The 24,978-nt window shown below is 44.2% G+C and overlaps 1 protein-coding gene across 1 annotated transcript in view; it reads left to right on the forward strand.

Annotated features, from left to right (window-relative positions):
* Positions 1 to 1,334: 1,334 nt before the first annotated feature.
* Positions 1,335 to 24,978, forward strand: part of cabp4 (calcium binding protein 4) — a 28,965-nt gene continuing 5,321 nt past the window's right edge. Inside the window, exons 1-6 of the mRNA XM_041933165.1 lie at positions 1,335 to 1,434; positions 12,394 to 12,450; positions 12,870 to 12,971; positions 13,167 to 13,299; positions 20,153 to 20,183; positions 20,575 to 20,718. Of these exons, the coding sequence (XP_041789099.1) occupies positions 12,395 to 12,450; positions 12,870 to 12,971; positions 13,167 to 13,299; positions 20,153 to 20,183; positions 20,575 to 20,718 (466 nt within the window). The 5' untranslated portion in view covers positions 1,335 to 1,434; position 12,394. The remainder of the gene's footprint in view (positions 1,435 to 12,393; positions 12,451 to 12,869; positions 12,972 to 13,166; positions 13,300 to 20,152; positions 20,184 to 20,574; positions 20,719 to 24,978) is intronic.

Genomic DNA, 24,978 nt, shown 5'->3' on the forward strand with positions numbered 1-24,978 from the left:
ATGGCCCTTGGGACATGAAATCCCTCTACGTGCTTTGCCTGACTTAACGAACAATCAGCAGTCAATCAGGGACATAAACGCTCTGTGATGAAAGGATGGACAGAACAAAGTGTTATGTGTTTATGTACAGTACACACACACACACACCTACTTGCCAGCTTTACCAAGCAACTTTAGCTTAAACCTAAAAGAGTGAATCCGCTGTCATTATACTGGCGACATTTCACATCCCACGCATCAGGATGTGTGTTTGTCACTTCAGGCTTAACTTCAGCTGTTAGTTAATTAACTTCTTGAACTTTAAATTCCCACCCTTCTGTGGGCCCTTTTTTAACGCTTACTGCCTCATATACAGTACTGTATATATTCGTCATCGGCTTGCTCTGACTCTTCAATTACATGACATGAGGACTTTGGCCTGATGGTCCAATGAACCTCCAAAGACGCCATGGCTTAAAAGCTGCAGCAGTACATTAGGTTTTCTAGGTTACTTCTGCATCCACCAAACTCTACATGAGATCTTTCCTAACTTAGTGGAAAAGTCTGTTAGGTGCACAGGCTCACACCTTTTTTTAAAAAATATATTATATCGACTTTATTTTTGAGATCTTCCCTCTGTTTGTTAGCCGTGTCCTCACTTGGCATTCCTCCAGCAACAGAAAGTCTAGGAACTGACTCACCTACAGTATGACTGTACTTTTTCTGGCATGCCCCCCTCCAGAGGCTGAAAACAGTTCAGGCCCCCATCCCCAATTTTTTTTTTTTATCAATCATTAACGATGACAGGGGAAGCAACTAAATAAAAAATGATGCAAGTTGAATTTTAGTGAAATAACATACAGCACAAAAGCATCAGCAAAACTCTTGTTTGTACATTTTCCCCACATAAGTCATATTATTCAACTTTCACTCCATATTTTTCCCCTGCTCATCAAATTAAAGTGTTTTTTGTTTTTATGGACATTTAGTTGCTCACATTTTTTTAAACGTATTGTAATAATATAGCCTAGAATTTGAAATGTAATGATAATGATAGACCCGCAGATTGTGTCAGTCAGGGTTAAAAAGGTATAATGATTATGCATCTTGAATCTAAAGCCGAACCAAAATAGACTGAAATGAAATATAAATTCATCCGGACTCATAGAATGGCTCATTTGCCTCCACAACATATCTGCAGTAAGATAATATCATTGCCCTTTTTGTTCTTGAGGACAGAGGCAGACAGCTACATCTCTAATCCTGACATATTTAGCTGGATAATCACCCTTCATTATATAATCCTCAGGTTAGCTAAGGCTTCATACAATAGAGATACTCATCATTGGCAGCATCATCATCAGCCAACACAAACAAGGAGGAGAAGCAGATGAAATAGCACAAACATAGAATCAAATCTTCTATTTCTTTCCTTTCTTTTGGTGTCTGAAGAAGGTAAGCTTGTGTAAAAGTGTATTTTGCTGCTGTGATGATTTGTAGTGACATGTCTGCAGTGTTCAAGAATTCAAAACAACTGGAATCAGCTATGCTTCAGTTGTAGTAGGCGGGCCTCGTGCAGATCATTGAGATAGCCACTCACTCTCGAGACTGACAGACGTCTCGTCTCTTCTTGATAATATTTTATTATCTGGAACTCACTATGTTTTGCTGTACAAGCCGACAGATGGCCAGCCCACTGTTTCTGTGTGTTTTGGTTCAATATTTGTGCCCCTGTTGCTCGCTACAGTCACATCAACAGACTTATCTATCCAGCTCCGATGTGAGATTATCAGGCTAGGCAAGGAGGAAGAGGCTGTAATTAGACAAGATTTATACAAGGCAGTAATAAGGAGATTTTCCCAAATGAAGAGACAGGAAAAGATGTCTGTGAATGAGAAAAATATCTCATTCTCGCCCTCTGTTCCCTCCTATCTGCACCAATACCGAAGGCGACAGTCTCATTTCAGAGCCGTGACATGAAATCAGTGCTGGGGGGGTGGTGGTGGTGGAGGAGGGGTGTGTGTGTGTGTGTGTGAGGTGGAGGAAGTGGTGGAGAGGTGTTAAGATAGGTGAAGATAAGATGGAGTGCCAGACCAGACTGCATTACTATCGGTTGTTTATGGATCAGACACAGGCTGGTTTGGCCCTCTGGGATTGATTGTCTTCTGACTGGACAGAAGGCGAGTGGAAAGATAATACGAAAACAAAGAGAAAACAGAGGGGGAGTGCAAAGATGGGTGAAGCATTACCTGAACTCGCAGCCAGGCCGGGTGGAGCTGTGTGTGTGTTTCTGTCTGTGGCTTTGCATGTTGTCGTTGGTTTTTTATGGCTGACAGGGAGGTTCATTTATTTTTTCATTTTGCTTGTCTGTTAATTGGAAGAATGTCTCAAAAAGCCATTCAACAGATTTCAGTGACTTTCAGTGTAAATTTAGGCCATGTGCCAAGGAATTAGTTTTTCCATTTTGACAATTTTCTGCGAAAAGATATACGGAAAAACAGAAAAAGGTTTTGATGGGAATCCACCAATTTTACACATCAAACTCTGTTTACAGGTCTCGGAGAGTACAACTGCATATGTGAAAATAAGGGATGTCACTTGAGTCAGCGGCAGTTGGGGCTGAGTGGAGTTACAATAGTAATAGAAATAGAGTGTACCAAACCTCTGCAGCCTGCTACTCATTTATGCTTCAGGCTAGCTGCCTTAGGCGACATTAGCCACTACTAGAATTGCTATTATTGTAAGTGGACTACACACCCAAATTGCATTGTGGGCAAAGTAGGCACCAGATATTGACAGGAAAGATGAACGCATGGAATAAAAATGACTCTCTCTGGTTCTCCTGCATCGATTTTGATCGATTTTGTCTTTCAACTGTTCATCGCAAGTCTGTCAATGTAAAAACAGTGCAACTGCTATTGCATTACAGATTATAGGTCATTATATTCAAAGATTCAACATTGCCTTTATTGTCATTGAGCATGGACAGTGTGCAGTGGCTCGTAGTCCTCACAGTCTCTCACTCCAGTGGGGGGCTGCTGGGGGGTAATAGCTCTGACAGCCCTGGGGAAGAAGCTGTTCCTCAGTCTGTTGATGGTGGTGCGGATGTTCCTGTACCGCTTTCCTGATAGAAGCGGTACAAACAGTTTGTGGCCCAGACGGCTGGGGTCCGTGGCGATGGATCTTGCTCTCCTCAGGAAGGGGGGCAGCCCACGATGCCCTTTGCAGTTTTAACCACCCGTGCCAGTTGTTTCCTCTCCTGTGCTGTGCAGCTGCCATACCACACTGTGAATACTTTCAATTGTGGCCCTGTAAAAGTTTACGAGCAACCGAGAGGAGAGTCCAGCCCATTTCAGTTTCAGCACCAGGTGGTTGGCTGAACACCACTGGGTGAGCTGGCGTATCTCCTCTCCGTAGTGGGTCTTGTTGTTATCTGAGATGAGACCCACTACTGTAGTGTCGTCCACAAACTTCACGACAGATGATGTATACTCCTCCAGGTCTGCCTCTTCACTGAACACAGTCCAGTCTGTATACTCAAAGCAGTCCTGAAGTGCAGAGGAGGCCTCCTCAGTCCATATCTGTACTGTCCTTGTGGTTGGCTTTGTTCTGCAGGCCAAAGGCTTGTAGGCAGGAATAAGTTCCACTGAGATGTGGTCTGACATGCCCAGGTGTGGAGCTGCTGCAGCCTTGTAAGCAACAGGGATGTTGCAGTAAACCAAAAATGTCCATGGTAGGAAAGTTTATGTACTTTAGAAATTTGGGAAACACCGCCTTCAGTTCAACGTGATTAAAGTCCCCCGCCACAATCACAGCCGCCTCCGGGTTGTCGTTGATCTGCCCACAGATTAGGCAGTACAGCTCCTCTAATGCTAATTTAGCATTAGCCCACGGTGGGATGTAAGCGGCCACAATAACAATGGCCGAGAGTTCTCTAACCATCTTGAACGGTCGGCAATTCACCGCCAGGTATTCCAAATCAGGAGAGCAGAATGTGCTGACGGTGTGTGTGGCTCTACACCAGGCATTGTGTACATACAGCGCAAAGCCTACGCCTCTGCTCTTACCTGGAGCTGCAGACCTGTCCGTCTGTCCGAACAGAGAGCGATCCGCTATCTCCACTGCTGCGTCTGGGATGTTGTCGTCCAGTCAGGTCTCTGTGACAACGGCAACACAGCTGTCCATCCGGCGAGAGACTATCCTTAGACGGACCTCGTCGATTTTGTTGGCGAGAGACCGGGCGTTAGTGAGGAAGAGACTGGGGAGAGCCGGTCTATGAGGGTTAGCTTGTAGCCTAGCACGCAAGCCGTCTCTCTTGCCCCTTTTGTGTTTACAGTGCCTCCTCCATCTCCTTGGCAGCAGGCGGCTACGAGCTGCTGTGTCTTAACCCGCCGCCATCTTGGTATACGGTGGACACTCTTTAATGATCTATAATGCTTTTTTATTCTCCTCCTACGAATATCCTCCGGCCATGCATTTGTTCTTACAAGGAAAACAGCTTTTGTAGCTAGTTGCAGCTGTCTTCAAAATGTCAGTAATAATGATAATAATAATGTTCCTGTTTTCCTGACGAGGACTTCTGGTGGCTGTGATAATTATTGCCAAACCGTAGCAAATCTCAACCGCAAAGGTGGCAGAACAGCACAGGAGCACAGTTGTAGACTGTAGTCCTGATGACAGTTTTGTCAGATCAGAAAATACTTATATGTGTCATTTTGGAAAGAAATGAAAAAAGAAAGCATTTTGTTGACACTAGAATTTATTTTTTGTAGTATCACCCTATTAAAAAGTGCCGTTGCAACCAAACTTCCACATATAAACTCTGAGTGATGCAGGAAAATGTGCAAATATTTAAACTATATATGACGCTATGGAAACTTGATCAGTATGACAGGTCAACAGTGTTGATGAGTGCGACCCACTTGAAATTTTGCACAATTCATCCTTGAACAAAGCCCTAATGCTTCAAAACAGGATTTTGGTCTCATCCAAACATCATGACGTCTATCGTGTGTGTGTTGTGAAGATCCAGACTCAGAAAACATTTTATCTTCTGAAAATAACAGATTTAAAGGATCGTGCAGCCTTGGTAGCATAATGGCGTCTCTGAGTGCTTTCTATTTTCTGTCTGTTTTGTGTCCGTTAGCATTGAATGTGGGTCTTGTTTGAATGGCACATACAAAGAATCTCAGTGTCCGTCACTCCAGTGGCTCTTGTGAAATATATTTAGAATATCCATTCAGTGCTTAACCCCTAATGCTCCAGCCAGGCCCATTCAGGTCCTACCACTACATTGCAGCTCTCCGGTACAGCACGCTCTTCATCATCAGCTGTGTTAGCTGTGTTTGTTTTAGCCCAGTCCACCTGGCCCTCCATTTCATTACTTCAATTAGCGTGATTAGGATCTAAAATTGCTTGTGTCGGCTCGGTGATTGACAGCAATTGGCCACTTAGGGAGGAGAGCTGCAGACACACAAGCAGCGCTGCTCAGTGGCTTGTGTAGTGAAAGGTGCATGTGTGTGCGTGTGGGTGTGTTTGTTTACCCTGATGGGAGTTTGTGCTCACTGAAGATGAAAGCAATTCTTCAGGCAAACAATGTGAGACCAACACTTTAGAAAATCCAGATATCTTGCTTCCTCTTGTATGTGCAATGTGAATGTTCGGGGGAGTGTAAGAAACAGGTCTGTGTGTGGACATGTATTACTCATGTTGTGGGGACTTATATCTGTTTATGCAGTCACATTGTGGGGACTCACCTTCCTTATGGGGACAAAATGTCCCCATAACATAATTCATTAAATTTTAGGGTGAAGACTTTGGTTAAGGTTACAGTAAGGTTAGAGTTAGTTTCAGGTTAAAGTTAAAGTTAAGGTTAGGGTTAGACTAAGTAATGTCCCCAAAAGTGATGGGAACGTGAACCGCAGGTCCTTCATTCCAACAGCTGTCAAAGTGTTCAACTCCAGCGTTGCTTACCTTTGCACTGTTTTCCACACGCTGACTGTTTTTTGCAGTGATGTATGATCTATCATACCTGGAATACCTTGAAACACTGCTCTTTTCCACTCTCATTGAGCACTGTACATATCAATAGATAATAGTTTCTACTATAACATATACATATTTATTTCTGTGCAATATCATTAATGCTGTAGTCACTTTATCCATTCCATGTGCAATCTGCATATAGTCTGTGAAATTCAGCAGAATTCTTGGCAGTATATTTTCTTATATATATTCTTGAACCGCCACCTTATTGTGGTGGAGGGGTTTGAGTACTCAGATGATCCTAGGAGCTATGTTGTCTGGGGCTTATTGCCCCTGGTAGGGTCTCCCAAGGCAAACAGGTCCTAGGTGATGGGTCAGACGAAGAGCGGTTCCATAGCCCCTATGAAAACAAATAAATCAAGGACCATTACGTCGCCCGGATTGGCGTTACCGGGGCCCCACCCTGGAGCCAGGCCTGGGGTTGGGGCTCGCAGGCGAGCGCCTGGTGGCCGGGCCTTTGCTCACGGGGCCCGGCCGGGCAAAGCCCGAAGGAGCGACGTGGGCCCGCCCTCCAGTAGGCCCATCACCCGCAGGAGGGATCAGAAGGGGCCGATGCGGTGGGAATTGGGTAGCAGTCGTGGGCGGGGGCCCTGGCGGCCCAATCCCTGGACTCAGAATCTGGCAATGGGGACATGGAATGTCACCTCGCTGGGGGGGAAGGAGCCCGAGCTAGTGCGGGAGGTTGAGCGGTACCGGCTAGAGATAGTCGGGCTCACCTCCACGCACAGCCTGGGTTCTGGAACCCAACTCCTTGAGAGAGGCTGGACTCTCTTCTACTCTGGAGTTGCCCGCGGTGAGAGGCGGCGGGCCGGTGTGGGCTTGCTTATAGCTCCCCACCTTAGCCGCCATGTGTTGGAGTTTTCCCCGGTGAATGAGAGGGTTGCTGCCCTACGACTTCGGGTTGGGGACAGGTGCCTCACTGTTGTTTCGGCCTACGGGCCGAACAACAGTGTAGAGTACCCACCCTTCTTGGAGTCTGTGGGAGGGGTGCTGGAAAGTGCTCCGACTGGGGACTCTGTCGTTCTACTGGGGGACTTCAACGCTCACGTGGGCAGCGACAGTGTAACCTGGAGGGGAGTGATTGGGAGGAACGGCCTCCCCGATCTGAACCCGAGCGGTGTTCTGTTATTGGACTTCTGTGCTAGTCACAGTTTGTCCATAACGAACACCATGTTCAAGCATAAGAGTGTCCATCAGTGCACATGGCACCAGGACACTCTAGGCCGAAGGTCAATGATCGACTTTGTGGTCGTGTCATCTGACCTTCGGCCGTATGTCTTGGACACTCGGGTGAAGAGAGGGGCTGAGCTGTCAACTGATCACCACCTGGTGTTGAGCTGGATCCGCTGGCAGAGGAGAAAGCTGGACAGACTTGGCAGGCCCAAACGGGTAGTGAGGGTCTGTTGGGAACGTCTGGCGGCACCCTCTGTCAGAGGAGTTTTCAACTCGCACCTCCGGGAGAGCTTTGACCAAATCCCGAGGGAGGTTGGAGACATTGAGTCCGAATGGACCATGTTCTCCACCTCCATTGATGACGCAGCTGTTCTGAGCTGTGGCCGTAAGGTCTCTGGTGCCTGCCGTGGCGGCAATCCCCGAACCCGGTGGTGGACACCAGAAGTAAGGGATGCCGTCAAGCTGAAGAAGGAGTCCTATCGAGCCTGGTTGGTTTGTGGGACTCCTGAGGCAGCTGACAGGTACCGGCAGGCCAAGCGTGCTGCGGCACGGGCAGTTGTTGAAGCAAAAACTCGGGTATGGGAAAAGTTCGGGGAGGCCATGGAGGAGGATTATCGGTCGGCCACAAAGATATTCTGGCAAACCGTCCGGCACCTCAGAAGGGGGAAGCAGTACCCTGCCAACACTGTTTACAGTGGAGGTGGGGAGCTGTTGACCTCGACTGGGGATATTGTCGGGCGGTGGAAAGAGTACTTTGAGGATCTCCTCAATCCCATTGCCACGCCTTCCGTAGAGGAAGCAGGGGCTGGGGACCCAGAGGCTGGCTCATCCATCACTCAGGCTGAGGTCACCGAGGTAGTTCGGAAGCTCCTCGGTGGCAAGGCCCCGGGGGTGGATGAGATCCGCCCTGAGTACCTCAAGTCTCTGGATGTTGTCGGGCTGTCTTGGTTGACACGCCTTTGCAACATCGCGTGGCAGTTGGGGACAGTGCTTCTGGACTGGCAGACCGGGGTGGTGGTCCCTCTATTCAAAAAGGGGGACCGGAGGGTGTGCTCCAACTACAGGGGGAATCACACTCCTCAGCCTCCCTGGTAAAGTCTATTCCAGGGTACTGGAGAGGAGAATTCAGCCGATAGTCGAACCTCGGATTCAGGAGGAACAATGCGGTTTTCGTCCTGGCCGTGGAACACTGGACCAGCTCTACACCCTCCGCAGGGTGCTCGAGGGTTCATGGGAGTTTGCCCAACCAGTCCACATGTGTTTTGTGGACTTGGAGAAGGCATTCGACCGTGTCCCTCGTGGCATTCTGTGGGAGGTGCTTCGGGAGTATGGAGTCCGGGGCCCTTTGCTACGGGCCGTCCGGTCTCTGTATGACCGGAGCAGGAGCTTGGTTCGCATTGCCGGCAGTAAGTCAGACTTGTTCCCAGTGCATGTTGGACTCCGGCAGGGCTGCCCTTTGTCACCGGTTCTGTTCATTATTTTTATGGATAGAATTTCTAGGTGCAGCCAAGGGCCGGAGGGAATCTGGTTTGGGGACCACAGGATCTCATCTCTGCTTTTTGCGGATGATGTTGTCCTGTTGGCTTCTTCGAACCAGGACCTCCAGCATGTGTTGGGGCAGTTTGCAGCCGAGTGTGAAGCGGCTGGGATGAGAATCAGCACCTCCAAGTCCGAGGCCATGGTTCTCGACCGGAAAAGGGTGGCTTGTCCCCTCTGGGTTGGAAGAGAGCTCCTGCCTCAAGTGGAGGAGTTCAAGTATCTTGGGGTCTTGTTCACGAGTGAGGGAAGGATGGAGCGTGAGATTGACAGGCGGATCGGTGCGGCGGCAGCAGTAATGCGGTCGTTCTACCGGTCCGTCGTGGTGAAGAAGGAGCTGAGCCGAAAGGCAAAGCTCTCGATTTACCGGTCAATCTACGTTCCTACCCTCACCTATGGTCATGAACTTTGGGTCATGACCGAAAGAACGAGATCTCGGATACAAGCGGCTGAAATGAGTTTCCTCCGCAGGGTGGCGGGGCGCTCCCTTAGAGATAGGGTGAGGAGCTCTGTCACTCGGGAGGAGCTCAGAGTAGAGCCGCTGCTCCTCCACGTCGAGAGGAGCCAGCTGAGGTGGCTCGGGCATCTTCAACGGATGCCTCCTGGACGCCTTCCTGGGAGGGTGTTCCGGGCATGCCCCACCGGGAAGAGGCCCCGGGGAAGACCCAGGACACGCTGGAGGGACTATGTCACTCGGCTGGCCTGGGAACGCCTCGGGGTCCCCCCGGAAGAGCTGGAGGAAGTGTCTGGGGAGAGGGAAGTCTGGGCCTCCCTGCTTAGACTGCTGCCCCCGCGACCCGGCCCCGGATAAGCAGAAGAGAATGGATCGATGGATGGATATTTTTATGGCAATTTTTCTTACAGTTCTTTGCAGCATTATATATTTTTTAGATTTATATTTTTTACACTGACATTACACTTTGTATAATTGTACATATATATATATATATATATAGTCCGCTTTTATTTTGTATCTTGTATTTCTCTATTTCTATTGCTATTTTTTTCCCCAACTGCCATTACCTGCTGCTTGTAACAACCGAATTTCCCCTGCTGGGCATTAATAAAGTGTATCTTATCCTATCTTATCTTATCTTATCTTATTTGACTCTGTTTGTGTGTGTGTGTGTGTGTGTGTGTGTGTGTGTGTGTGTGTATTACTCACATTGTGGAGACTCGCCTTCCTTATGCGGACACAGCTCACAACCCCATAAGTCCCCATAACATAACATTAAGTTTTTGGGGTGAAGACTTGTGTTAAGTTTAGGTTAAGGTAAGGGTTAGGCAAATGATGATCATGGTTCGAGTGAGAGAATGTAATGTGATGAAAACACAACTGTATGTGTGTGGGCTTGTTTTAATACATTTATGGGGCCCCAAAACCTGGACCCCACTGACAATTTGGGGTCCGATGACATTGTGGGGACCAAAATGCTGGGCCCCACAATGTAAATCCTGTACTTTTAGGGTGGAGACTTGGGTTAAGGTTCGGTTTAACATTTGGCAAGTTGTGGTTGTGGTCTCCAGGAAATGAATGTAAATGTATGTATTGTCCTCAAAGTGATGGAAACAAGGATGTGGGCCTAGGATGTGGATATTGTGGGGACATAAATCTGTTTACACAGTCACATTGTCCGGACTTGCCTTCCTAATGGGGACAAAATGCACATCCCCATAATGTAAATCATTCAATTTTAGGATGAAGACTTGGGTTAAGGTTAGGGTAGGGATTAGGTTTAGCCGAGTAGTGGTTACAGTTATGGTTAGGGTAAGTCTCGAGGAAATGAATGTGAGTCTATGTGATGTCCCCAAAGATGATGGAAACCAGACTGTGTGTATGACCGTGTGTGTGAGAGAGAGAGAGAGTTTGTGTGTCCATGAAGATTTTGTAAACATTCTGAACTTTAATGCAAAGCAGAAAATATCATCTGCTGAGAGTGTATCGCCATAAATAAACCATTGCTGTACTGTAGGCATAAAGTACAAATGTAGTATCATACAGATATACAGATACTAAAAATCATTTTCAAGCAATTCCCCGATCGTAATCATGTAATAAAATGAAAATCCCTCCCTTCTCCGCCCGTCCAGCTTAACATGCTCCAAGCGTGTTGCAATCAGCATGTATCACATGGACACTGATTGTGTGAACGTGTGACAAACAGGCAATCACTCCTCAGTCGTGGCACGTTTTGTTCAACCCAGCGGGAGTTGGGAATGCGGCTCGTTTGGCGGAGGCACATTAAACGGTCGAGTGTAATTTAGAGGACTGGCTGGTCTTCATGTCTCTTCTCATTACGATCCTCGTGGTCCACGCGGCTCTCAGTAGCAACCGCTGGAGCAGATCTCGGGTATCTGTCTTCGCACCATCTTCGTGGCATGTGAGATGGCGGAGTGAGGCGTTATGTTTATAGTGCACCAGAGCCAAGTGCGGCTGTTCATCATCAGGCGTTGATAGCCAGAACGACAGAGGTCCATGACAGAACATTAATCTGCTTAATCTTCTCCTCTGCAAGTCCAACACGTGGTATTGTCACTCCCTCATCATTCTTCTCCTCTCCATCTTCCTTCATGTCACACTCACATCTTTGCACTTTTTCATGCCATCATTCTTCTCTGCTCCTTTGATCCATTCATTTCTGCTGTGTTTTTATTGTTTGGGTGTGTGTCCTCATGTCCAAATTCAATGATGTGTTGGAGTGATTCGTCCTCCCTCTCCCTCAAGATGTGTCCATGTCTCGTGTTCTCTACAAACTGCAAAAATGTGTTTTGTGAAAGGGGTCACTCATATTGATCATCACCAGATTTTGCTGTTCCCCTCAGCTCTACGGAGTGTTTTAGCATCTTTAAGTTAATTGTTTTGGTTTCACAGCCCACGCATTTACGGGTTTGATTCATCGCTCTCAGCTCCCACCGCAGCAGGCAGCTGCTTTTAGTGAAAAAGCTCAGATAAACCCACAGCACACGACCTGCCCAGCACCGAATGGCAGATAAACAAAGTAAATTCATGTGGTCAAGGTGCAGAAGTACACCAACAGTCATAAAAAGAGACATGAATACAAATAGGCCTATACAATATGCAAGACTCCCTTATACACACACAGACACACAAACAGATGCACACACTCCAAGCACCCAATCTCTACCACACCCTGACACACACACAGGAATATAGAGACAAATACTTCAGTATTCAGAGGGCTACATGATCCCTGAGACAAGAGGGTGGCTGTGGCTCAGGAGCTGGAGCAGGACGTCCACCAATCAGACGGCACTTTGCTCGTATCTCCACGTATACCTTAAATTGCCCCTGCGGCTGTGTCATCGGTGTGAATGGGTGATTGTGTTCTAAAATGCTTTGAGCCACATATTTCAAGCATAAACCTTAGCTAAAATGAGAGTGAATACAGGACCGGTTGCTAGAAACACGACAGCAGATGAATGCTAATGATGCTTGTTGTCTAATGGGAAATGTGAAAATGTTTGCTAACACATTTGCTACTGTATGCTAACTTTATGTGTTATTAAGTCAGCCTTCATATGTTTTTAGTTCAAAATGGACATATAGCCTTTTTGGAACTTCACTGTTTTTTGAGGATATTTCTTGTATTTTCCCCACGCTCTCATCCTTTTCCACATTCATCTTTTTCTTCCACGCAGGATGTCTCTGAAAAGTGCAAAGGGAGGACCAGAAAGCAGACCATCCTCTGCTGCCAGGTCAGTGGGATCTAACTAAAACTGATGGATAAATAACCAGTCACATTAAAATTGAATTAAAAACTACACGAAGAGGTGAGGTTGTGAGTTTTGAACCTGCACTTGGTGAGATGCTGCATCCCCACATGTACTTTTTATGCAGTGACGAGTGCTTTGGAAAGATTTTTACATTTTGCCCAGAGTTTCTGGGTAATACAGTCCGTGAAACCAAAAATTCAAACAATTGTCTCCCATTACTGCTGACGTCTATCAGCAGTCTGGATCCACTGTAACTTCCTCAACAGGAGGGTCCATCTTTGTGACAAGCCACAAAGTTCAGTGTTGTTGTTGTTTATTCCTACATTAAAACAAAAAGTATTGTTATTAATTCTGAGATGTTAAGTGCATTTCGAATTTATTAAGGCTTCTTTGTCTCCTAGCATGTCTCCACGAGGAGGGAGGGGTGCAGCAGCCGGCAGAACGCCAGCTACGAGGAAATTCAAAAGCAAGGCCCTTCAGCTCAGCCTCTCCAAGAAATTCTGGTTATTACCATTGTCTGTTTCTCATCAACATTGATTTCCAATCATTCCTCTCGCAATTATTTCAAGGGAGGCTAGATGGAGTAATCACCCAAAAGTGTGTTTATTTAAGTAAGTTGGGAGGGGGAGGGGAGTATAGTTGGCTGGCTTTGATGATGACAGCTCTCAACACTTGGCACACAAATGCACACTTCACAGCTCAAAGTCGCCCTCGGCCCAGGGGAAGGGCTCCGGTGAGGAGGACGGTCGCCGGCACGGTAAAAGGAGCCTCAGCAACAGCTCGGCGGTGGCTGCTGCCTACATCGCCTACCTCAATAAGCTCTTTGGACAGGTCAGTGCCGCACAGCGCCACTCATACTCACATGCATGCTGCCACAGCCTTGACACACTTGTTGGTTTCTAGGTTGCCCCAAAAATACATAGTTGTCATTTCAAGCTTCCTGTTCTCAAAAAAAAACCATCATCCGGAGCTGGTGTCAGGGAACAGCATCAAATGAATAGCAGGTGTGCCAGCTGATGCGCCAATTAAGATGATGATGTCACAGGCCTAAACTGCTTGTGGGATCAATACACGTCAACACCCAAAGCTCTCAGCATCACTTCCTGACTCATCCGCCTGCTCCTGAGAGACTGCATCGGTCGTTCTTGCAAGTGTCACAAACTGACGTATGTTGAAGCGCAGGCATCCAGACTCATCAGAAGTGGGAAAAAGAAGGTGACAAAGATGCAAACCCCTTACAGAATGAGGATGCAGGGGAAAAGTCACCCTACAATTACTGCTGCAAAAACAAGTGATGGGAGACGTCAGTTCAGGGCACTTGGCAAAAAACAGTCAAGAGAGCAAAATGGTCCAAAACTGTATGAACTTGCTTTGCATCCACTCAACAATAAAGACGAAACAAGCAAAGACACAATATGCACAACAACTGCAAACAATGTTATAATTTAGTAGAGGGTGAGAGAGAAAGAGAGCGAATAAGTGTCATGTTCCAAAACAAATCCAAAAGCAAATTATTTAATTATGTTGTGGTTATGACAGTATCAGCCCTGCTAATGTTAGCTTAGCATAAAGAAAATGGAACCGTTAGGGGAAAATGTTAACATTAAATTTGGCCGAGGAGATTATCTTGTGTTGTAATCATCTGCAAAGTGGTAATATCAGTACCATTCCAGTGGCCTAACGTCAGTAACAACATACGCATGAGCTGAGACTCCATGGAAATCACATTAGCACCTAACATTAACGTGTATATCCAAATTGTGATGGCTAGCATTTGCTAAAGCAGAACAACTCAGCCATATCAGACTAATTAACAGTCCCAAGCTTGACTTCTCCTTATATAAGCCAATTAAGGTTATTAAAATGCGACTCGAATGCCACCTTATGCATCAAAAACATCCCAGAGACAGGTTCAAAGTGTCCCTGCAAGTGACAAAGCCCACAAGTAGCTGTAGTTATTATGACTCTTGTCTGACTGTAACATGAAGGACTTCTCCTACCACCAGTCAGCAGTGATTTCTTTCACCCACAACCACGATAGCTATTGTATTTTGTAACGTCACTTTTAATCACAGCAACTTTGTCTGTTGATCAAAAACTGAGACAGAGGAGCAGGCAAACAGAGCAGAAGACTCGCCCAAAAGTGAACTGAAAACTGGACTACAAAGCAAAGAAAACTGATGAGGGGATGAGTTGCAGGTGGAGAGATGGGCGGAGAAGTGGGGAGGGAGGAATGAGGTGAATGAAACAGGGGAACAGGAAAGGTGCTGATTGGCTGGGGAAAACACTGGGAACAGGGCAGGTGAAGGGCAGGCGTGTGGAGAAAGTGTGGAGGGGAAACAGGAGGCAAACACAGTGCAAAGAACGACAAAAACCCAGAATACAACAAACCCAGCTGGCAGGACCACGACCGAGCCGAGCAGGGCCAAGCCAGCTTTGTGCCTGGCGTCCATTCATTCAGACAAAAGCCAGTAATAGAAACAGCCACAACAAAAACTGCTGGAATTAAATTTCACAACGTTATGACTAAATCATAGGTTTTGTTTGTATTTATACGTAATAATTTACTTAATTGTGTACATGTGGATCTCCGTCAGCCACAAGGACGTTAGAGAGGTGCTTGGAAGCGAAGTGGCAAAGAAAGGTGGATAAAGCGGAGGTTTATAGCCTGAGCCCTCGCTGAGAGAAATAACACAACATTGACTTTAAAGTTCCACAGAATGCAGTTGCAAAATCGATCCATTTGTTCAGCTGATTGTAAGTGGTGACCATCGATTGAAAATGCAAACGCCGGTTGTAGCTGCTTGCATTGAGCGATGACTGTCTCGAGATGAACACCCTGTTTGCAAACCATTGTTGCTGATGTAGAATCGGTGGAATGACTGTGGAAAGTCAATATGGTTACCCGCCTCTATTCATTCAAACGTGAAACCATCTGAACAGGATTGTGTTACCCCCCCCCCCAAAAAAAAAAATAAAATAAAATAAAATAAAAAAATTGCTCCAATAATTCTACTTCGATATACTGCCTGGACGCTGGGCCCTGATTGGTCCCAGTTAAACTTTGTCACTGTTCACGCCTGGTACCTGATCCCAGACTGCTGTAGGGCATCACTGAATATTTTGGCAACTCTCAGGTGGAAATGAGCCAACAAATGTTCCAGCTCAATGGCACCTTAACCATTTCAGTTAAAAGCATTACTTGATTTATATAGAGGAAGTCGTTTACACTGTGTGTTTAGCAGTGTAAGATATAATGATTTGTTTGAGGGCGTACGATATGTTCAGCCCAGGAATCAAGAGGATCGGTCTTCTAGTCTTCAAAGAAACTAGAGAAGGGGGTATTTTTAAGAGAGGAGGACTTTGGCTGCATGGTTGTGTCTTTTGCATGGAGAAAATGGACGTGCATCAGATCCAGGATGATAATGAGGATGAAAACTCTGTTCTGTCAAGGACGGAACCCCAAATGGCAAATACCCACTGAAATAATTGGTGGGAAACGGAAAGTAATTGCAAGGACTTGTTCTATGTTCTGCTAAAATTGAAACATTAAATCTTTAATGAAGAATACCTAAAATATAAGGAGGAGGCTCGGGTGCTGGAGGGAGATGGCATGTCAGGTCATATAAGATAAGATAAGATAAAATAGACTTTACTAATCCCCAGCTGAGGAAATTCAGGATATCTATCATGCTGTGCACCTGCTTGAACATGAGTGGACGTTACAAACAGCTGATTAATGATGGGCATGCATGGGGGTAAACTTCAGTGCTCTCTCTGATCACTATGAACCATTACAAGACTGTCTCTTAGAAATTACATTTATACAGTGATAAAATGTTCCCCAGTTACGCTGAAGTGAAATCACTGGCTGGATTATGTTCAGAGGAAAAGTTTCCTGAGTAAATGAAGCACTACATTTATGTACCATTAAAATATGTACAATTTATCTGTATTAAACCAAGATTCTAACCTTAACCAAGTGTTGCAAGCACTGAAACATGATCGTAAAAAAGCTGAATAATGGTCTGTGTTACATTTCCTTCAAAACATATGTGCTGTTTCAAATTAGTTGTTAATGAAAGTAATTTCACATTGTTGTCCATTATGGCCAGTCAAATCAGTCAATTCAGTTTTGGGGTGCAGTTGGATGATTAGGACTGTAATATATTCTGTATGTTTAATCATGTTGAATATATGTACAAATCATTGCTTTTCGCCCTTATTCCATGAAAAATAATATATTTTAAAAAATGTGTTTTGCATGTAACTTTATTTGTGCCCCACTCAACAAAATTACTTTTAATAGTCACTATAGAGGCTCATTAATCATATCGGGTCTTTTGTTCAGTCACTTTTATTCCTCTTTTATTATGTTGTGGTTCCTAATATGTAGGTATTAGGTATTATTAGTACTACTAGTAGTAGCAGTAGTAGTATTGTTGTTATTATTTTATCTGCTGAAACTGATAAAAGATCCTTTAATTGTGGAACCAAATAGGACCCTGGTTGGACCTTGTTACAAAGCAGAGCCAAAGGCTTTTCCTTAAATGCCTTCATCACAGGAAAGGGATTTGCTGTAAAAGATAACAGAGAAATCTCCGCCAAGGGGAGCTGAGTGCCTGAACGCTTTAATGATGTTTCATAACAACATTTCTAAATAACTAACGGGCCCCTTTCAGTGTTTTAAAGCATTTCACGGGTATTGAAAACCGCTTCACAGTGACCTTGGGCTGCCGTGGACTCCACTTCCACATCCGTCCCTGAGTTACTACCTCACCTGCCATGACTGATCTGCCTTGTTTTACTGTGACAGTCCCCGGGTTGAATTTACTAGTAGCCAGGTAGAGAGGTCTGCACAGGATAGAGGACACACTCTTTTGGTCGCTGCTCTGACACTGAGGCTGGGAGACCATCCATCCAGCAGCAGTCCTAATCCCTGCCTCAACACAAGTATTAATAACCCCCTTAGCAAGGTTCACTGTCAGCCCTCATTAGATCCAACTGAAGAAGGGGCCAGCAGAGACAAATAGCTAAAGAAAAACAATTGATGCATTTACATGTCAGAGCCACAGCGGAAGACAAGTGCAGCAAAATGGACTGTGCTCAACAATGAGCAATATATGTGCATACTGTAGCTGTATTTGTGAGTGTCTTGTCTTTGTGAGGACCTTATGTGTTTGTCTGACGTATCCACATACCTCTCATATGCGTCCATGCTTACAAATCAGTAGGCTGCTCAATGGGCCATTTGAAGGCAGACAGAATGAAATTAACTGTTAATGGGCTCATTCTGATGGATGAATTGAGAGTCTGGGGCATGCTGTCTAATCCTTTCTGGATGAAAAAAAATCCAATTAATGTGTTGACCTTGCTATCTAAATATGCCCTTGTAGGCTGGAGGATCCTGTGCAGGGTAAACAGCGATTCTGGACTCTGGGCAACAGTTTTTTGTTTGTTTGTTTGTGTGTTTGTTTGTTTGTTTTTATGCTGCAGCATCAAAAACCATATTAAAACGCAAGAGGTTTATATAAATCATAAGTGTTTTAGTATCTGAGGCAGAGTACACGTATAGAGAGATAACTCTTGATGCAGTTGCGTCCTGGCATTGCAGTTATGTTTCAACTCTGTTGGCAATATTATACAGTGAATAATCATTTGAACGGCTGCCATGCGGAGCAGCTTCCAAATAAACCATGGGAGCCTCTCCTTTTCCTGAAGCTATTGTGCACTTGAGCAGGATGACCTTGTATGATTTATGTATTAGCCGCCCTGAGTGCCAACATGTATTAGGACAAAAATATTACACTTCTCTTTGCATTTGAGTTCCACTGCTGCTCTGATTTTGCCTTTTTATCTCTCTCTTCTCCAGCAGTAAAAAGATCAACTGAAGGTTGAAAAATCCTTTCCCTTAATAAAAGTAGAAATAAAAAAAACAGAAATGCACACACCTGATTAAAAGCAAAGGTCCTACATAAAGATGTAAAAGCATAGACGCTGAGCATTAGCATTAAATAGACTTAGGGATCAAAGGTAAAACACTTATTCTTTAGAACGTGAAGCTGATGCATTCAAAGTATCTTAACATTCACTGTTCCTCCAAATGATATGCGAGCAATGCAACGTATTTTGGGGGCTTTATTCTAAGTTTTCCACATAAAACTTCAGAAAAGTTGTAGCTGAAGCAATCAGATGTGATGAGGTAAAAAGGGCAACATTTCCCTCTGAAATACAGTGGAATAACAGTCTGACGTAAAAGAAATATCAGAGGAAAATACCAGTTCTCTACATGGACAGATACAATTTGTTTCTTCCACCTCTACTTTATCTCAGTTTTTGAATTCTATTGAGCCTCAGTATTTTTCCTTGCTGCATGAAAGTGAGGAAAAACAAGCCCACAGCAAATCTGCGCGCTTTTGCGCTCACAATAATGAGAGCTTTTGTAAGATGGTGTGTCAGTCTTGTGTCTTTGAACTTATAGGCATCCTCGGGCTTGTGTCGTCTTTGTGCTAAGCAGTATCTCCATATGTCAGCCTCAGCTGTTGTATACGAAGATGACTGCGTTTGCATGTTTCCTGCTTCCCCTGTGGACGTGCTGAAGTTTCTGTGTTGAGATGCACATTGTTGGCAAGCCCTAGAGTCAAGATGATGCTGGCACAAACATGGTTTTTAAAAAAGGCATCTGGCAAAAGACACAATGTCTCATTGGTTTTTAAGGATGATTAATTTCATTTTGTGGTCTTTGGCTTTACATATGTAGATTCGAGTCCATACACGTTTTCAAATATGCTAATTAGAACATTGTTTCAAGGATTGATGAATGTGGTGTTTTTTGCTCCAACATGAGCACATTTATGGCCAGCAAACTGAAGATTTCAAGTGTATTTCTTGCCTGAGGGCACACATTTGTACGGTTTTGCAACTGATGGCCAAATTATAATGTGCTTTTATCAAAATTGTCTGCAACCATTGGAATATATTAACATACCGCACACATACATTTCAGTGAGATCCATTATTTCTAATGACTGTCTATGTATGTGGAGGTTTTCTTCTTGCTGTGGCTCAACTTTTCTGAAAGCACATGAAAAGGCAAGAGAAAGAGGGAGAAAGAGAGGGAGAGATCACCCCGAGCAAATGTCAAAACAAGGCAGAGAATACTGAATGTTTCACACACAAGGCTATATGCAAATCATATGTCTTGTGTCTGTGTAGGCAAGAGTGTACGTGTGTGTGTGTATCCGTGTCCGTCTTCACGTGTATCTTTGTTTCTTCACGACACTGTGCAGCTCACTGACACATGCTCGTGCGTGGGTGTGTATTTGTATGCACACGGACTGAGCTTATGCTGCGTCTCCCTCAGGATGCTACAGATGCAGAGTGTACGTGCGTGCATGTGCGCGTGCGTGCATGCAGTGAGTGTGCGCTATTGTGTCATTTTGCAAATTAGAAAGACATGTCGCTGGGTGAAATCCCATTAGAGTTCGCTGTCAGCATGCAGCACTGTTGACATGATATGCATGTTATTCTAATTTGGTAGTCAAAAACAGATTATCACTGGGGTATTTCTCAGGAGACTTTGCTGTTTTAAAGCAACCCTGATTTTACATCCCGTTCTGCGATGCTGTCTTGTAATTATTTCTACTGTTTGTTTGTTGTTTTTTTTCCCTTCTCTGCTTCACAGGAGAGAGAGCTGATGCCAGAGGAGTTGGATGGTAAGATGCTGTTGGTGCAATTAAGATGCAAACACATGATAAATTGCACGCCAATTGCACAGCTTCATCAGTTGCATTGATATGTTCTCCTGTTTCACTTGCTCGTCTTCATGATTCATGGAAATGCCTGAAGGCTCAGACCGCCTGGACATGTTTTTCAGTGACTCAGAGCCACAAAATCAATTAAAATAACATAAGCTGCTGCTCTTAAGAGCTAGCTGTAGTTCTGTCTGCTGAAGTGAACAACTTACAGATAAGTTACAACTTTGTTCGAAGTGTAACTATTAGTGTCTGTGCACTCTGTGTGTGTGTGTTTGACTCTTGGGAAAAAATATTCTACCCTACTTTACGGTTTGTTGCCAGCGCTGTAATTTGTCTGTCTGTCTGTCAGAGCTGCAGGAGGCCTTTAAGGAATTTGACTACGATGCAGATGGCTTCATCCATTACAAAGACATCGCAGACTGCATGAGGACCATGGGCTACATGCCTACAGAGATGGAGCTCATCGAGATCATCCAGCAAATCAAGATGAAATGTGTGTATTCATCTGTCTGGTTATGTGTGTGTGTGTGTGTGCGGCTCTCATTTCTTCCTCAGTGGTTAAAGCATGTGTGCATGATTGATGGGTCTTTTCGAAGTGAGCAGGCGTGAGTGTGTGAGTAATGCACCTGCCTGCGCCGCACGAACACGTGGGCTCGTATACGGTACGTGCACGTTCTTCCCCATGAGCCCGCGAGGAACTGGTGTTTGTCTTTGAAGTTGGGGACATTCATGACGTTTTAGCAGACTGATTAATGGCTCACATCTCACACGGCAGGTGCGCAGGTGTGTGAGAGTGAGTCTGCATGAAGAATGTATGTTTAGCTGAGATTGAACTCTCCTCTCTCTCCTCTTAACGATGATGTGTTCGCTGTTTTCTCTGAATGATCAGGTATGAATCTGTGTGTGGTAAGTATTCAAAGTTTAAGGTGAATCATCATCGCATTGATTCATGGCATCAGCCTGGAGAACCGGTCCATGTAACGCCTACTTAGTGTCAGAGCAAGGCCAGTAAATCTGAACAAACCTATGAGCGTATGCCAAGATTTTACATAAACTTTGAATGGACACACAGGGCTGAGACACATGCATTATGCAGAAGCATTTTTGGATGTTTGTGTGTGCCATTTGAGCAACGTGATATTTCCTTTCAAAGTAGAAACAGCACACTGACTTCCTAACAAATTAAAATTTGAATTCTTATGCATTAAGTCGCAACTTTTCTCAGTTCAACTACAGTTCTTACAACAACAAATCAGAATATCATATCTGTCTGTGTGGATGAGAGCTTGTTTCTGTGCAGCCACTCAAAGCAGCAACATCCTGCACTTTAGCTTGTTTCATTCACCGGGAGAAGTGCTCTGCTAATGCCAGTTTGCAGGCTCGTTACCTAAAGAGCTGCTCAGCTGCAGCACATTGAACAAAATGTGAACCTACCTGCAAATGCCTCTTTGGTCCATTTAGATGTTGGTTTAGTCCTTAATTTTCAAAACCGCTTCTTTAAAAAGAATTCTCTGGCCGTGACTTGAAGGCTACTGGGCAACTTTTGTTTAGTTACCCTGCTGGTGTTCAGACCCAGAGCTCAGCTTGCCAGCTGCTGTCAATCAGACACTGACGCCCTTCCAGCCCACAAAGAGAAAAAGGAGTGTTTCTGATATTTCCCCAAACACCCTTTCTTCCTTTCAGTAATAAAAATGATTTACAACACATTCAAAATACATATAATTATTTAGTTTTCCTGTAACGAGATGACTAAATGTGATGGAGATGGACTTTTTACTTTTGAAACCATCATGTCACCAAACATTGTTTTACATTTTCCTAATGATAATCTATCTTTGCAGACAGTTTTCTGCTTATGGAATAGTCTTTCTGTTAACTTTTGGCAAAATGCTCTGTGGATAATCCAGAGTATTGAGGACATTGTTTTTGGGCGCTGCTGCTGAACATCTTGTCATTGTTTTATGCTGTATGCACCACAAAAACAAAATAAATCACCTCTATTGTATTGGTGTGGAGGCAAAAAGACACAGATAACTCAAAATGTAGGCGAATGAAACCAAACCTGGCAAGACACCATTAGAGATCAATGATTCTATTCTTTAATTTGTATATCTTGTATGTGGCCGAACCAACCCTTTAACCAGGTGTGTAATGTACACTGTTGTTGATAACAAGGGCTTTTATATTTATTGTGTATTATATAATGCCTGCTTTAAGAAATAAGCTAAACTCAGGCTCAGTTAACACACACTTAACATCGTGTTGAGCCCCAGAACAATAACACTAGTAATGGGAAAAATATTGGACTTCCACAATCCACAGTGTAAATGTTTGGCCACAAAACATCACATTGGACACAGTGCAGTGATGTTTCTCAGCTCTGATCCTCTGGGACTGGAGTGCAGGTTGCTTCTGTGCAACCAGCAGCTTAATTAGACTCACCTGGGCTCCCAGGTGTAAATAATTTCCTGATTAGATGGTTAGAATACAACAACAGCTAGGATCGTGAGCACCAGGATCGAGAGAGCCATTGCTGCATTAGCCTTGCATAAACATCTTCTAAATGTCCCCAACTGATGTGCACCATTGTAAAAAATTGTTTAAGGTTAAGTGCTGAGCCCTAAAAAACACATCATGCTGAATTATAGGGGAAATAGTTTTGAAATGATTCACATTTCTTTGCGACTTTACCACTTGGTGCAATGTCATGGCATAAAAATGGCGTCTGAAGTATAAAATTTACGCACGAGAAGTTCAGTGTGAAGCCGGAACAGGCAGATAAACAATGTGTGAAGCTTCAAACTGTGCAGAAAAACACCACCTCAAAGCCAAACTATAAGAGAACAATTCAGAACATCAGGGATGTGGTAAGAGATACAACATTTCATACTTTATGTTTCATACTGTATAATATGAATTATTCATGTGTTCAGTGACGCCTTAATTTGACCCATAAGGTAGAATGAGCTTCAGACACTTAATCTCTGTAGCGTAATCCCTATAGAGCCATTAATACCATGAAATTCACTCTTTTTTATATAACTAGCGTTGCATTATCAATTAAAAAAATAATAATAATCTCCTAAGACTTTTGGGAGAATTTTTCTACTCCATGATTACAGACTGACCCAGTTAAGGCACAGAAATTCTTCAAGGCGGTGTCAGGAAACCCCCACAGACTGCTGCTCCACAAGGGTAAAGCCAGTCAGCCAAAAAATATACTGCACCTTGAGGCAAGTATGAAAATCTTTTGCTAACTCAAAAATCATAGATTAATGGTCTTTTATTTCAGGACCCTTCAGCTGCTGTTGTAATCAGTACGTGACAGTTCAAGAGTTTCATGATTCAGCACCATTAAAAGTGCTTTCCACGCAGGCAGAGTTTTTCCCGTACTTTGGTTTTCATCCTCAACAGTCCTGATGCTCTGTGCACTGATTAGATTTTCTGAACCACTAAATGACCACATGGCTTTATTGAAGTAGTCTTTACATCGACCAAGGCTCAGATAATGAAAACAGGCCAGGCTTATTGGTCTACACTATCAAATAAGCCGGTCTTTTGTTCAACTAATAACATGAGCCTTCCCATTGTGTCCTTCTGCTTTGATAATTACCATGGGGATCGAACAAAACAAAGCTGCTTCTAAGATGTTTGGAAGAAGCATAATGAGCACATAGCTGACTGTCTCCATGCATGAGGGCATTCATAAACTTTTCACAGACCTCTTGGGATTAAGACCAGGTGCAATACTACTACCTTTGCTTAAGTACTGTATTTAAGTACAATACTGAGGTTCAGTGCTTGTACTGATGTTTATACTTTGAATATTTCCATTAGGTGCTACAATTTAGAGGAAAATATTGCAGATTTTTTCCACTCCGTTTATTTGCAGCAATAGCTACCTCACTGGCAGTGCGTTTACATGTTAAAGATAAGTTATTGTCAGCAGCTCAGACCATGCACTACCTACTTGAAGAATTCCTGAAAAAATGAATGAACAAAAAATGAACATTATTTTTTTATATATAAAATTAGTGCAGACAGTGTGCAAAGGTTATGTTACCTTCTTAATGCAAGGCTATACTCAAACCCTTTACTTTCTCAGCTCCTCACACACGGCCAATCACTGTGTGACGTGGGCATGACTGTTGGATTGTCACATTTAAATTGCTGGGCGAAGCCCCCCTGTTCTGACCTTGAATTGATGTCGTTAGAGGATTTCCAGACTCTTCAACCACCCAAGGAGTATTCCTTTTGGTGTATGTTGATGCCCTCATACATGAACCTAAAAGTATTTAGTGGTACTACTACAGTAGTTTGCTGCTCACAAGTTAATGCTTAATTAAAAGCTTTGTGGCTGAGTTGTGGTATTGCTACTTTAACCCAAAATTTTCCAATCAATATTTTCCTATAAACTTGTATTACTACATGTAGCCCAATGTCAAAGGGATAACTCAGTGATGAACCCGCAGAAACTTAACATCTTTCAACTATGTTTGGTTTTTATGACTTGCAACTTCACTGGCTTGGTTTACTTGAAAACCCAACTAACCTGACCTGTTCAGTCTGTTCTGAAAAGAGACAAAGTTTGCAATTAGCTGATGGACACAGAGCGTCATTAAGCAGCTAAAGATACAGATATTTCTCTCTGTAATCTGTGGAGACCAAAAACAGAGCTAAAAGGACAGTGAATATTTGTTGTATGAAACAGTTTATCTGACATCACCGCGTTGGTATTGTGGGGTTCGTGGAA

The sequence above is a fragment of the Chelmon rostratus genome, chromosome 3 (assembly GCF_017976325.1).
Source record: "Chelmon rostratus isolate fCheRos1 chromosome 3, fCheRos1.pri, whole genome shotgun sequence".
In the NCBI taxonomy this organism is placed as follows: domain Eukaryota; kingdom Metazoa; phylum Chordata; class Actinopteri; order Chaetodontiformes; family Chaetodontidae; genus Chelmon; species Chelmon rostratus.